Source organism: Choristoneura fumiferana, chromosome 24 (assembly GCF_025370935.1).
Source record: "Choristoneura fumiferana chromosome 24, NRCan_CFum_1, whole genome shotgun sequence".
In the NCBI taxonomy this organism is placed as follows: Eukaryota; Metazoa; Arthropoda; class Insecta; order Lepidoptera; family Tortricidae; genus Choristoneura; species Choristoneura fumiferana.
The window spans coordinates 4685714-4701175 of record NC_133495.1 but is presented as its reverse complement, the minus strand read 5'-3'; the positions used below and the strand labels follow the sequence as shown (position 1 = coordinate 4701175).

General features: G+C 40.1%; 1 protein-coding gene across 11 annotated transcripts in view; it reads right to left on the bottom strand.

The window, feature by feature from the left end:
- Positions 1-101: 101 nt before the first annotated feature.
- Fak (protein tyrosine kinase 2 Fak) overlaps positions 102-15462 on the bottom strand; it is a 149729-nt gene continuing 134368 nt past the window's right edge. For 7 of the 11 annotated variants that reach the window (XM_074106879.1, XM_074106880.1, XM_074106881.1 and 4 more), the window contains 17 exons: positions 15377-15458; positions 14484-14519; positions 14124-14246; positions 13498-13578; positions 12718-12885; positions 12050-12182; positions 11609-11741; positions 11226-11367; positions 10748-10952; positions 9741-9868; positions 8201-9468; positions 6789-6905; positions 6164-6272; positions 5700-5773; positions 4179-4372; positions 3515-3625; positions 102-3090 (listed from right to left, as the gene is read on the bottom strand). In XM_074106879.1, the coding sequence (XP_073962980.1) occupies positions 2517-3090; positions 3515-3625; positions 4179-4372; positions 5700-5773; positions 6164-6272; positions 6789-6905; positions 8201-9468; positions 9741-9868; positions 10748-10952; positions 11226-11367; positions 11609-11741; positions 12050-12182; positions 12718-12885; positions 13498-13578; positions 14124-14246; positions 14484-14519; positions 15377-15458 (3678 nt within the window). In that variant the 3' untranslated portion in view covers positions 102-2516. The remainder of the gene's footprint in view (positions 3091-3514; positions 3626-4178; positions 4373-5699; positions 5774-6163; positions 6273-6788; positions 6906-8200; positions 9469-9740; positions 9869-10747; positions 10953-11225; positions 11368-11608; positions 11742-12049; positions 12183-12717; positions 12886-13497; positions 13579-14123; positions 14247-14483; positions 14520-15376; positions 15459-15462) is intronic. The other 4 variants (XM_074106874.1, XM_074106882.1, XM_074106875.1 and 1 more) reach the window with 4 other exon arrangements.

Below are 15462 nucleotides of genomic sequence, written 5' to 3'. Positions count from 1 at the left end.
CAAGTAATATCTCCCTAAATACACGAACGCACAAAATTTACCGATCGTATTAGTGTACATAACGCTGCTAAGTACAGGGAAATAAAAAAAAACTAAACCACTGTATTTGACTTGTCCTTTATTCAGTTTTAATGCATAAAAGAAAACCAGTTTACGTCTATAAGACATTCGTAAATAATCTCTAGCGGTATGTAAAGGTTTTGCCCGCACTAAACGCCGTCTGGCCAATAAAACATTGTATTGTATAATGCTGCCTGAAGCGTACAACTCAACTGGAGAGGGATAGGCGAGGTGTGGGAAGGTGCAAATGTGAAAATAAAGAAACATAAATATTTTGAATTAGAACCCAAAATGTTGGACCAAAGTTACCACACGATTATCGAGCCCCTAACGATGGATTAGGGATGGAGCGAGCCAGACAAAAGCAGAGATGGAGGTATAACCTATCTAGATTATCAGCAGAGTCAAGTCTCTACTTATGACGCGTGATGGCGCGGGTTCGCGTTTGATAGGCAAGACCGGAGCAAGAGAGAGAGAGAGAGAGGTCATTTCCCAGCATTGGGACACAAAGTATACAAGTACATTTTGGGCAAAAACTTCAGAAGAGAAACCTTCACAGGGGCGTTCATACAAACTAACCAGGCAATCTCCAGATTATTTCGAAGACAGCTGTCAATTATTATGTAGTATGTGTTTGCCTCCCCGCACCTCATGCTTACCCTGGTTCTCAGTTCAGTTGAAAACTCTTAATACATGTGTCAAAAAAGGCAAAGGGCGGCGCGTGCGACGTCCACACCCTCACTTTTTTGAAACTGTATACATGGCAACATATTCACATTTCGTAGGTTTATCTCGACGCCAAGACAGTTGGCTCCTTAACCCGCCTATTTAAATACACTTTGGAATGACATCCTGCTTAACTCTTAACACATTAGGAAAAACAACTTTTACATATAAACCGAATAAGTTGATTAATAAATAAATTCTGCTCTCGATAATTACAAAACTAATCAATTCAACGAACAACGCTCGCCGTCTGAGATCTAAACTTACAACAAGAACTTTGGATAAAAAATTATAATAAAATTATGAATCAATTCGGTTTGTACATTTTTACAAATAAATCGTCTCAATTCCTGTTAAAATACTGTCTAGGAGGCATTGAAGAAAGAAACAAGAGCGCAAGCTTTACAATTTCTAACGTTGTAATACAACGCCATCTAGATATAAGATGTAAAACTACTTTGAGTAGAAGCAACCATCGTACTTCAAAGACTAGATCGTAGCGCCATCTAGTTGTTATAACGTGCCTTGATCGATCAAACATGACGTTTTAAATTCTTGTTTCTTTCAATAATGTTTTTAAATTAAGTAATTAAATGCAGTTTACAATAACTTGTGACAAACGGCACCTTAATAAACGTAAATATACACATTATATACTCGTAGTAAGTAATACGTCGTTTTAAAATTAACACTCGACCCATTAAAATTCCACTATTTATTGTTACTTGGAAGATTTAATTCAATTATCTTATGCGTACAACGTTGTCAGTTAACACTATTTCACGGATAGATGGCGCTGTTGACAATTTTGTGTCGTCAAGCTGCCATTGCATATTTTACCCGATGGATTGTAGTGCAATTCACTTTACCGACAACTATACTTATGGCTCAGTATAAAACCTGCAAAATTACACCAAAAATATAAAATTTGTATGAAAATAATTACAAAACTTACGCGATAGGTGCAATCGTAAGGAATGTGCTGATGCGATGATGCACTTATTTTTATTTATAACCACGAGTTAGGTAAATTTATTGGCAATAATATCACAAACAATATTATCAATCGGTTTTAAATGTATATGTAATTTTCGAAAAACAAGTTGCACCTAAAATTGAGCTAAAAAGTTCAAACGAAAGCTTTATGATTTTTCACAAATAGTTATAATTTCGAATTTGAAACACGACATAATAATTTGAAGCTCAACAATGCCGATGATATGTCAATAGATATACGTAACACTTAGAACTGAAGATTGTATGAATAATATTATATGAATGCAGCGTTCCGTAACTTTTATATGAAACGGGCATGTACTAATGGACAATTTGGCTCAGGACTTAAATAAAACTGACATCTACGCTACATTGAATATTGAGCAATCATTATCAGATTGTCTTTACAAGCTTAAATCGCACTATTGGTAAATCACGGTATGAAAGGACCAAACGGTCTTGATAACTTGGACTGGTTGTCCAAGTGTCGTTTCACTGAAGTCCAACGAATACCATTTTAGTAAGACCCTTGAGTCATACTAAAATTGTTTCACCAAACTACTAGACCTCTTCGAGCTTTCAACGTGGCACCATTACAACATAATCGAAGCGGCATTGTAAACTTCAAAACAAAATTAAGTATCGCTGATAAGTACTACAAACAAGTACTACTGCGGCACTAACCGTAAAGCTGTCAACCTCAAAAAAAAAATCTACAAGCGATTAAAACCGATTCATCCTTGATCGGTGTGCGCTATATTCTGATCTACAGGGATCATTTTCTTGCTCACTGAATAAATAGGAGGCGTTTCAATTTTCCCCGACATCGCTTGGATGCGACTCTTGACAGATTCCATGGGCGCAGCGTCGATTTTCTCGTCGATACTCGATGAAGAATGTTGGAAGGAACCTCCGACGTCACTGTTGCCATAAATATGCTGCTCCCGTATATTTCCGTAGAGATTGTAGTTATGTATCAGAGCGGATACTCTATTTGAAGACACGGGAAGACTGCTATGTTCTTTAGGTAAATCAGAGACTGTGATTTGGCTGGTTGTTACCGGTTGGTTGATTTTGAAGTCTGGCTTGGGGAGTTCGTCCTCGTTGACTGAGGATTGGTTGCTCAGGGTGTTTTGAGGGGAGAACTGGCTGGGTTGGGGGTTGGAGGTCTCTGGGACGGGGGTGGAAGGGTCGGGCTCCAGGGCTGCTCGCCAGTCGATGTTGGGGTGTCGCTCGCGAATGCAGTCCACGACGTCGAGGAGGTTTTTAGCGTCCATTGCTAGTACGTGCGCGGCTGCCAACATGCTCCTGTAATATTGAAAGCAATTTTTAATCCTAACAGAAATTAACCTCGGGAACATCTAATTTTTTCAGGGCAAAAGGCGTCCTATTATTATTCTGATTTTCCAATATTATGTATACAAAATTTCATGGCAATCAGTAGTTAAAGACGTGAAAGTGGAATAAACAAACTCAGTTTCGCATATTTATAATATTAGTTTATGTTGCCAGTATGTGTTAGTGAAAAAAATAGGAAGCCATTAAAGTTGAAAGTAGGGTATAGGTAGTGCCACCAGAATTGAGGTCACGCACACTAGAACATGTCATGTAATGACAGCGGGACTTTGACATTCACTCATTAATTTAAATAATTTTCCTTTTATGCAATGAATTCACTTCAACTCTCGTGGCACTACCCATAGTACTGTAATTTTCTGTGGTTACTGCTCACTTGGTGTACTCGTGATGTAGTGTTGTACTGGCATATTGAAGCGCGAGTCTCATGGCTTCGACGAGTGCCGCCATGTCCTTGCTTAGCACTTGGTGTGCCATCTCTACTTCCCTGCAACAATTAATGACAATTTTAACCCTGAACATAAATCTGACTGACGGCTCATCAACGCTCAACCTCAACTGAAATTATACGATATTTATTTTATGGTGCCCTTGCTTACACCAAGAACGAATATTCAAAATCAAAAATGTCATCTTAAACCATCAAATACTTAGGGGCTGTTTCACCATCCATTGATTAGTGTTAACTGGCGGTAAAATGTGATGCCGTCTTCGTCTATTCGAACAAAACAAACCGTTTTAACCGTCAGTTAACACTAATCAATGGATGGTGAAACAGCCCCTTAAAGTTGCAGGAAAGGCACAACGACCAGCTCAACATTGGTGCACAGTGCCCTAATCTCCAGTGCCTGTTTCCCGAACGAGTAACGAAATTTTTGAATGGGTCATCATGAGGGATTCTCAGTTCAGTGGGAATAGAAATAAATTAATAGGAACATGAATAGGAATAAATTAGGAGGAATATGAATACATTTGTAGGAATAGGAATAAATTAGTAGAAATAGGAATAAATGAATAGGAATGCATAAAAGCGTAGGTACCTTTGAGCGTGTTGCGGGAAAGGCACGACGACCAGGTCAACAGTGGCGCAGAGCGCCCTCAGCTCGGCGCCCACGGCGCGCACGGCGGCCAGCACGGCGGCGCCCGCGCCGGCGGACACCTGCGCCAGACGCATCACGGACCGCACCACCGCCGTCGTCGCCGCGTACACCGGATCGGCGGACGGTTGCCGGGCCTATAAAAACAAATTGTTTTCAATAGAGAGATCTCTCTCCAGGGGGACTTGTATATATGCGTCCGAGTTTAGAAACTTCGATAGCGTGATGTAGGATTTGGTTGGAGTTTCTATATTTTCGCACTAGATGGCGCTAGGAGTCGCTATAATAGCTATACAGCCATAGCCAATATTCAATTCAATACAACTATTCTTAAATTGCACACCACAAATCAATACAATTTTATCGAAAATACAAACTGAGACATGGATGCACAGAAAACCAGAAAAAGAGACCAGCACTGGGAATGGGCACTGCACTGGGCAGTGGTGTAGGGGTTATAGCACGCAGCACGGATTGCTGAGGACCTGGGTTCGATTCCCAGTGCTGGTCTCTTTCTGGTTGTGCTGTGCATCCATGTCTCAGTTTGTATTTTCGATATGGTTTCACGGGATACCCGTAAAAGTAACAAATTTGGAGTTGAAATAAAAAATACAAAAAGACCCCAAAAAACCAATCAGTACAATTTTTGTACCTACACTAAATGCAGGGTAGACAGTACGTACGTAGGGGATATAGGCACTTGTATACATCGACCTTATAGTTAGTAGCAGAAAGGTCTACAGTACATATATTTATACTCTTGACTGTACAGCCACCAGCCCCAATATTTGATACAACGAAGCGTGCATAAATATCTGACACGCACACGACTCTGTTTCTCGGGCCGGTAGGACGTGTCAGATATTTTTGCACGCTCCGCTGTAGCAGACATTAATGCAGGTAACTTGAATAAACATCCCGGGTTACATTCATTTCGGCAGGTGATTTGGTTAATTTGACTGCACTCGGACTTGAACCAGAGATAGGGCAAACCACTAGGCTACCGCAGCTGTTTCACATTAAATATATTTTTTTAATTATTTATTTATTTCCTAATATTTATAATATAGACTCTACCCGCGTCTTTGCACGTGTAGGTAAGCCATCAAGTCTATACTTGGTTTGGATAGGTATTAACCTAAATGTAAACAAAACAACGTCAATTTGTCTTAAATATTGAAATTCCCCCATTAAACTATCTAAACATTTACATTTCTGTATTGAAATACACTAGTCTAGTTTATATTGTAATGACAAGTAAAATGTATAAAAACCTTGAACGTACCAAATCTGTCAACTGATGTTTGTTTACATTTAGTTAATTCCTATCCAAACTAAGTATAGCAGCTGAATAAAAATTCCGTGATTTCGCAAAAAAACCCGTGGAAGTTCCCAAAATAACAGCGCTTAATGTTATGCCCCTAATCCTAGTGGTTGATGGGATTTTGTCGCAATTTTTGATACCTTTTCCTCGCTTGGCGGCTTGTCACTCGGCTTCACTGTGTTGGCTGGACTGGTCTCCGATGAGTTCGGCGCTGCTGACAACAAAAAAAATCTTACAGCATAAGCATTAAGTATATTTATAAATTATATGACCCTCAAACATACCTTTCACATCTTTGTACCAGATACGTAACTTCAAAAAAATAGGACGGTTTTCTAATTTTTCACCGAAAATATTTTTTCCAGGTGATTTACATAATTCCCAAGTCTTTCATATAGACGATTTTTTCCAGTTTTACTTCACAACTTTCATATAATTATAACTCTCTTCATATCTAACAAACTAACCTAACCTGGATCTAAAATAGGATAGGATTTTGAAATATATCCTAAATAATTAGTTAAAAAAAAACTCGTTCACATGAAATAGTTAGGATATGAGAATAATTGGAAAAAAATATATATGATGATGATGATGATTGTACCTGAATTTTGTTGAGGCGTTTTCTCTTGAATGCTGACATTTTGCACAGCTTCAGCCAGTTTCTGCTCATTCGACTCTGCTTCCGTGGACTGACCGGTTGAGAGGCGACTCTGAAAGTTATAAAAAGTATCTTCGGTATCTTCGTTGCTGAAGGTGGTGACTAGTCAGAATAGATGATGGGTTCCCAACAGTTGGAGGCAAAAATACTAAAAGAACTATGCACCACAATATTAGAAAAAAAATCAAGCTATTTAATTTCATAGAGCATATATAGCCGCTGACAGATGTAATAAAAAGTTTAATCGAGTTTAAAGCGACTCAATCTTGACCGGTTTTTATTATTTGTTGATTTGTATGTTTAAACGTCACAGAAGATACATAACGATACGTTTTTCTATGCAGACTCCCTTATTATTCGTTCCAAAATTTCATTAACTATACAAAACCTTTAAAAGCATACTCATTTTTACAAACTTTTATTGTGCGTGGCTGTTGGTGTCTGATTGCCTTGGTAGACGAAGATTTTACTTTATGCACAAGAACATGAAAAGTCATTTTTTGTCGCTTGCATGCAGCACAAATACAACTTTTACGAGCATGAAGTGAAAAAATAATATTGTACTTACCAACTTGTCTTCCTGCATCTGTAGCCATCTCCTGTCCTCTTCGCTCTGATGTTGTTGTCGCGCTAGTTCAGCCAGTAACCGCCGCTCTACCGCCTGCTCCGTGTCCAATTCTGGACTCTGTTGTGTAACGTATAAGGATTAATATTCCGTCTACATTATTGCCAAAAAAGAAAGCGGTCCAATTGAGAGTACTTTTATACTATTATGTTATATAACCTAATAAAATTAATTTATTTAAACCAAACCCTTTACAGATAACGCGCGAGTTGAATGCAGTCGGGGCCTGAGGTGAAGAGCGGGACGGGAGCCTCTCCCCCCGCTATCCACACGCCTCGCCTCAGTCAGTCGCCTTTAGTGTAGTGCTGTCCTTGATAGCTGTCGTACGACATATCGATCGCGTTAAAACTCATATAGCACCCCGTATTATTTTTTTGTTTTTAATGAACTGATCAGAGTTCGTTTCCGGTTTTTTTTGTTGACGGTTTATCGAATTACATCCATCGTGTTGAGCCACGTTGCGACTACGATGGATGAAACACATTTTAAAGTTTAGGTACTAAGTCCTGTTTATACATAATTATGTGTTTAAAACGCGAAAGTTAAAAAATAATAATAATAATAAAATGTGAAAAATAAAATAACATTCATTTTACAAATTTATCGCCATACCTTCTGCATGTCGATAAATTCGTCATAATTAATTCTAGTAAGGTCGCAACACTATCGCATTCCTGAGCTCTGCAGTCAACTCGCGCGGTACCTATCTGTAAATAGTTGATACCTGTCAAAATTGAATTAATACTTTTGATATTCATATTTTTATTACGTTATTTAAATTTAAAATAAATAATTAAAAAATAAATATTGCGTAGGTACTCTCAAATGGATTAAATTCGAAAGAATTCGAACTAACATTGAAGTTAGTGGTTTTCTTTACATTTTGTACAAGTCAGTTTCGGAAAAATGTTAATTTTGGTTTGTATTTTAGTACAGAGGTTTATTAATATGTTTAGGCCAAAACTTCCCACGGGACATGTTAACGACACGACAATGTTAGTTCTCTTGCCTCGGAAAGTTAAAGTAATGTCACAGTTGAAAAATTATAGCATAAAACTAAGGAAAATAAACTTATTTTTCAAGCGTGACTCAAATAAAACAAATAATAAAAACCAAATTCTACCGGAGTACCCAACGAACACACAAGTCTGTAAAAAAAAATTAAAAACATTTACAAAAAAAATATATACCGTGTTAAACGTTGCAAATGTACAATATGTACAAAACGTGAACTCTAAACAATCTGAAAAATATCTACACGAAACCTTTGAACATTCACCGACATGCATTTATAAACTACCTACAAAAAACTACGAAAAATAAACCTTCATGCTCTAAGGAAAACAAGCAATCACCTGCACGGGCTGCGCAGGATTCGCGACGGCCGAGCATTCCAACCGCGACGCGTACAAAGACTGTGCGTCCATTGACGACGCAGAAGCGAAGAGCGGCCGTGGGGGCGGAGAAAAAGCCGCATTGGACGCGAACTGACTCGCCGTTTGCGCTGACACTTGAGGCCTATACAACATAGGCTGCGGCCCCTGTACCACGTTATGACCGCTGTAGATTTGCTGCGGAGCGCCAGCGAACGACATCGGCGGTATGACCCCCATCGGTTGCGCGGCGAACGTCGGGCTAGAAAACTGGGACAACGGACTAGCAGACCTTTGGGGGAAAAACGCTTGACTAGACACAGGAGGCGATGGGATCTGCTTTGGTATCATTTGCATGACATGACTAGGCTTCACTGGACTTTGAGAGTACGGAACTCCTTGAACAACTCCTACGGGTACACCATAAGTGACGGGATGGGAGGCCGCCATCGAAGGCCTATAAGGCTGCGGCTTGCACATGGCTTTTTGAGCTGCAACTGCTACGCAACTCTTCACATTATCTCCTCCGAAATCATATATCTCTTCGACTAACGGAGGATTGGGTTGGGATCGCATCTTATTGACAACGCTAGCTGCCAACTGAGCGTTAAGGGAACCTTGAACAGAGAACTGTCCTATATCCTGCTCCCTTCTACTGCGCGGAGGAGGGGAGGCGGGGACGGAGTGCTGGCGAGTAAAAGGAGCTATAGGGACCGGGGAGCCCCTATGGGACAGACTGCCTCTAGCGTTCCGTTCTAAGGAACCCATACGAACAGGCGCTCGCTCGGCCGTAGAAAGCGTGCCTCTCGTATTCCGTTCGAGCGACCTAACTCTACTGGCATATGGTTCATTAGACACTTCATCGGGAACATCGCGCGGAGAAGGTAGATTCTGACACAGATTATCGCAGCTTTCTCTGACACCTACAACAACTGTCAACGTCTCATCTTCGTTTGGAACTATAGGGTCTAACTTGTGTAGACTAGCGGCTGGAATCGGTGCAGTTTGGAGAGGTATGTCGATGATTTCATCGGGTTTTGGGTTGATGATTTTGTCGACGGCATCGTCCTCCGGTAGAGTTTGGAAGTCGACGGCGACAGTGTTGAATACCGAGGCGGGCGTGTTGTAGGCGTGGGGGTGGAGGGCGCGTGCTTGGTTCTCTCGCAGGAGATGGGCCAGCACGAGCGGGTTTTGCGCCACGATGTACGTCTGCGGGGCGGCCCCGGTTTGGACGGAGGTTGAGTCGGCGGCTGGAAACAAAGGAAGTTTCAGAAAATGGCAATTTTTATTTTAATATCAAGATAATTACAAATCTATATAGTAGTAGGGACTCAGAGTTAACATGTTGATAGTAGAAAATAAAAGAAAAAAAATCAAAAACCCTACAGATTTATAAACTACTAAAAAGTCTAGAAGAATGTGAAATTGATTCCCTCGTGGGATGTATCTTTTGCCAACATGTTTATCTCTATCTTTTTTCATTTATGTAATTTATATCACCTATTCCAGTAGATGAGTGTACCTGTCAGGTTGGTATGCGGGCGGCTGGGCTTGGGCGGCGGCTCGTCCCCCCAGGAGGCGGCGGCCACGCGTCTGTTCTCGCGTCGCATCGTGTCCCACGCCGTGCTGCGCTCTTCTTGCAGAATCTCACTGTCAACACACATAGTCCAATTCAAGGAAGAAACTAACGGCGATCAACAAAAGACTGACCCCCGCACGGCAGAGCCTAACAGGAGAATGCATGCTCTCCCGGCTTTCCAACAAACGACTGAAGCAAGACTCTGTTGGTAGATAAGAAAGCTCTCCAACCCTCTCCTCCCCGTAGTAAGCTCCAGGGAATTGGGGAGATGCAGCCGGGTGCTTTAACCCTCCCTTGCTTGTTGTCCATAATAGGTTTGTAGTGATCAATAAAGAATATTTGAATTGTATTGTCTCTTTCCATTGGTTCGGAGCGGGCCTTTGCCTGGGATTGTATGAGCCCAATTAAGAATTAATTATATTGAAAATACAAACTGAAATATAGATGCACAGAAAAACCAGAAAAATAAGACCAGCACTGGGAATCGAACCCAGGTCCTCGGCATTCCGTGCCACGTGCTATACCGCTACACCACTGCTGGACAACGGTACAGACACGAATTTCCCCTATGCACCACATATCTCAGCTTGTTTGTTTCTTATTTAGCCACTTAAGCAGTGACGCTAGCGACATCTGTACCGTAGCTCTCATCGAGAAACTGTCGGCACTCCATTGGAACTAACCGCTTACCCGGACAAGAGATATCGTTATTAAGCAATCAAATTAAGATTGTTTTTTTGGAATCTTTTTGTATTTTTATTTCAATTCCAAATTTTTACTTTTACGGTCATCCCGTAAAACCTAAATTTAAAAAAAAGTAAAAGTAAAAATTTGGAATTGAAATAAAAAATACAAAAAGATTCCAAAAAAACAATCTTAAGTTAATTATATTACTATGTCCAACAGTGGACGTGCTACGGCTGATATGATTATGATGATGATTAACTTACAAGAGGGTCTCCTTCAGCTGATGCTGGGCGGGTCTCTGGCTGGGCTCGTAGGCCCAACAGCGGGACATGACGGAGTACAGGCGCGGCGGGCAGCGCGGCGGCAGAGCGAGACGCTCGCCGTTCTCCAACTTCCCTATCACGTCGTTGTTCTTCACGCCGCTGAAGGGCTTCACTCCCAGCATTAGGATCTCCCACATGCAAACACCTGGAACGACATGAAATTAAGAACAGTTAGTTTCAATAAAAGTTTCTTGTGGCGCATTCTTCTTGACAAAAAATGGTGTTTCCGAAAGCGCAGGTAGTTTATTAAAAAAGTGACATTGTAGAAGAGCCCTTAGCGGCCTACTTGCAGAATAAACATTTAGCACTTGTCATTACGATGGTCATAAAAGTTAACTAAAATATGTACATGGAATCGAATGAAAAAGTGAAACATTTAAGCTCAAAAATGTTTCACTTTTTAACAAGTATTACTTACCAAACATCCAAACGTCTGAGGCAGACGTAAATCTTCTAAAGTTAATGGATTCTGGAGCCATCCATTTGATGGGTAACTTGCCGCGAGACGCCTTATAGTAAGACTTATCTTCGACCATCTTTGACAGTCCGAAGTCAGCCAACTGAAAGAGTTATTGGTGGTTGTTACATTGTACACAGTCCAACTATACGAATAATTTTATTTCAGTAAATTATCTGTCTTTAAAACGTGTCGATTCTCCCGATTCATAAACGAGCAGTAAACTAACAAGAAATAAATAAATCTTCCCCTTTGTAACTTTTTTCCAATCAATAAAAGAAATATACCTGCTTATTAGTCTACTTTCAGTCCAAAAAATAATCTCGTTACGTTATTAACCTCACCTTGACGCAGGTGGGAGTGGAGACTAGTACATTTCGCGCGGCGATGTCTCTGTGGACGAACTTCTTGCTCTCTAAGTAACTCAGCGCCGTTGACAGCTGGTAAATGTACAGTACCAGCGTACACGTTTCAAGCCTGTCAAATAAATATAAAAAACATTTATATCAGGTAACACGGCCTATACATAAATACCTTACAGACTAAATACATAATGTAGATTATATGATATAATCAATAAAAACGCAATATTTGAAACTAATTAGATGACAAAACGGCGTGACCCCTTTGAGTTTCTGAGAATTTGATGGTTTCAGTAAAATTTAAATTACACCAAACAATCATTGGACCAAGCAATCTGACATATAAAATATCCTTTTTATTTTTTATTACATTTTAAGTTTTTTAAAAGGCAAAAAGTCCAGAATTCAGTCAGTCGTCAGTACCTTCTCGCGTTCTGTTGCAGGTACGCCCTCATCTCCCCCAGTGTCGCCAGCTCCATGACTATCCAGATAGGGGGCGCGCTGCATACCCCCACCAGACCGATTATGTGGGGGTGGGAGAACTGCTGCATTATGTCTGAAGGTAAAATAATGAATATAAAATAATTATAAACTTCATAGAATTATAAGAAAGTTTGCGTTTTCACCAGAGATGTGCGAGCGAGGAATGTTTGTCACGAACCAATAGAAACGTTTCATTTACCTATCTTCGCTCCGCCGAGATGTTTCCACTAGAGTTGCCCTGAGCGAAAATACTGGTTCACGACAAACACATTTCTCGCACAGCTCTGGTCAAACCGCAGCCTAAACGTGTAATGTAAATAGGTTTCTGACCGTCAGTGGTGACTAAATCTATTGAGTGACATTTTAATTATTTAATTGGTGTACAGTACACGGGCATCGTTAAGCCACTGTTCGTAATTTGGCCGTGTAATTTTGTTCACGTTTCCCATGTCTATATTTACTACGACTATGCATTACTCGGCTAAATTACAAACCGTGGCGAGTGGTTCACCAATCCCGTAGCGTGATTGTACATAACTTGCAGCGTTCGTTTTCAATAATGTCATGCTTGATTATTTGTTATCTATCTACGTATAACAACAACTCACAGGCTTCTTCCAGAAACTTCTCGGCGGTGTCTAAGTCGGCGTCCATCTTGCAGGTTTTGACGGCGACGGGCAGGATGTACTCGCCGGCGCTTCCTTTGCCCTGCTGCTTTTGTATCGTGAGCTGCCGCCGCAGCGACGGGTGGTTCGCTGATGCCACTCGACACGTGCCTGGATGGAAATAATAATAATAATAATCATCATCATCATCAGCCGGAAGACGTCCACTGCTGAACAAAGGCCTCCCCCTAGAACGCCACAATGAACGAGAACTCGCCACTGCGTTGGCACGCCTCCCACTAGGTGGACTAACGACATCGTGAGAATTGCGGGCAACCGGTGGAAATAATAATAATTATTATTTATTTTCAGACTACTCCCACTAATTTATAAATGCGAAAGTTTGTAAGTATGTTTGTTTGTTAACTCAATCATCGTTGAAACGATTTAGATGAAATTCGGTATACGATTAGTTTGAGTCGCGGGGAAGGACATAGGATAGTTTTTAATCCGGGAAATTGTATAACTAGTTCCTGCGGGATAGCATTAATGAATTCTTCGCGACGGAGTCGCGGGTAACAGGCTAGTCACCCATAAAATTGTAAGTGTTATTATTAATATGTTAGTAACCAACATGTCACATCTAAAAAGGTACATTCAAGTAAAATATAAACTCAAAATCAAAATTTAAATTCAAACAAATGTCAGACACTGGACAACGCAATGATCCTTCAAGGGTTTCTTTTTTCTCTTGAGGGACGGAACCCAAAAACAGGGAATTACCTTTATGCACGTCGCCAAACTGTCCTTCTCCAATAATACCGGTGAGCTCGATCTGATTACGAACTAGTTCGTAGTCGCGAACTGAAAAAAAAAATAGAAAATGTAACAATATGCTTGTTTTGATATCAACAACTATATTTGTTGAAATATGGTATTGAAAGCGGTAGCTGTGTCTCTCAAGCTGTTTCGACCGCCAGAATTGATAGATTACAATACAACAGAATAAATACACGACAATACAGTGACTCCTTATCGAATTTACAATGGGTTAGGGTACTCTTTACAACGTGTTAGTACCTATACCTAGGCTACTTTTATCCCAGGAAAGGACAAATTTCCCGCATGGAACGAGCAAACTTGTTATGTGTGATGTTGTTGTTATTGTCGTGTATGGTTGTCGCTGTTGTTATTTTCCGTTAAGGTTATTGTTCTTATTTTCATCGTCGTGTGTTGTTAATGTCGTCATCGCCGTTAGTGTTATTGATGTAGTCATATATGTTAACCTTATTGTTGTTGTCGCAGTTACCGTTATTCATTATTGTTGTTCTAATCGTCGTTTGTTTGTAGGTGTAACCATCGTCATTGATGTTGTTGTTATTGTTGTTAGGTTATAAAGGCGCGCTTACCGGCCGGGGTGGAGTAATCAGCATCATCATCAACGATTTCCGCGTAGTCCTCAGACAGTAGCGTGGCGGTGTTGCCTTCCCATGAACTCGTCTTGCCTTCCGACGAGCTACTGCTCATTTCCGCTGCAAAAAAATATTAAAACTAAATATACCTACTTTAAATCTCCCAATACAGCGATTGTTGTAAGAAAAACATAGATTAATAATAATGTACAGTCACCAGCTACAATATCTGACACAACAAAGCGTAAATATCTGATACGACTTTATTTCTAGGGCCGGTAGGACGCGTCAGATATTTTTGCATGTTCCGCGGTGACAGATATTAATGACACGTCTTTTCAAATCATATTTACTCACTTTTGCACTGACAGTTAAGCGATTTCCATACGGTAGCTTGTAAAAAAAATAATCTAAGGGGCTGTTTCACCACCCATTGATTAATTTTATTTGACGGATAAATGTGATGCTATCTCCGTCTATTCGAACAAAACTAACAGAGACGGCATCACATTTATCCATCAGATAAATTTAATCCATGGATGGTGAAACAGGGATAAATTCACATATTAAAAATGAAATCAGATTTTCTGCAATGAACGTTTATGTATGTAGTGAAGAACAATTTTTAACAGACTGCTCGATCAATCCGCAATGGGCCCGCGTGGGAACTATGGCCCAAGCCCTCTTATTCTAAGAGGAGGCCTGTGCCCAGCAGTGGGACGAATATAGGTTGGGATGATGATGAAACCAAAAAGTCGTTTCTGGGAAATTGCATTCGTTTTTATAATAAAATTCCAATAAATATTATAAATGAAACAGATACAAAATTCAGATCTATTGTCAAGAAGACATTAATATCTAAGGCGTATTATAAAGTTAATGATTATATCATGGACAGGGATATTTGGAAATAATTCCGATCCGCATTAGCGATCCCTTCAAATAGCGAACCTACTGTGTTAAAAATAAAGTTGTGTTAAATAATTGTGATGTATAGAGATCATTTAATAATATTGTAAATCTGTTTGAAAAAAATTATACCTCGTTGAGTTTCTTGCCGGATTCTTCTCAACAGAGGTTTTTCCGAACCGGTGGTAGATTTTTTTGACATTCATAAGTGCTTGTTATAGCCTAAATTGAATAAAGATATTTTGACTTTGACTTTGACTTTGATGATGATGCTCGAAGGAGGGTTATGTTTTTAATTATACATTTCACTAGAATATTTATCAAATAAGACGAACACTTACTCGTTCTGTTCCAGAGAGAGGTCTGCGATTCTGTGACGAGCCTGCAATAGCCATCCACCAAGTCTGCTAAACTTTCTGCAGCCTGC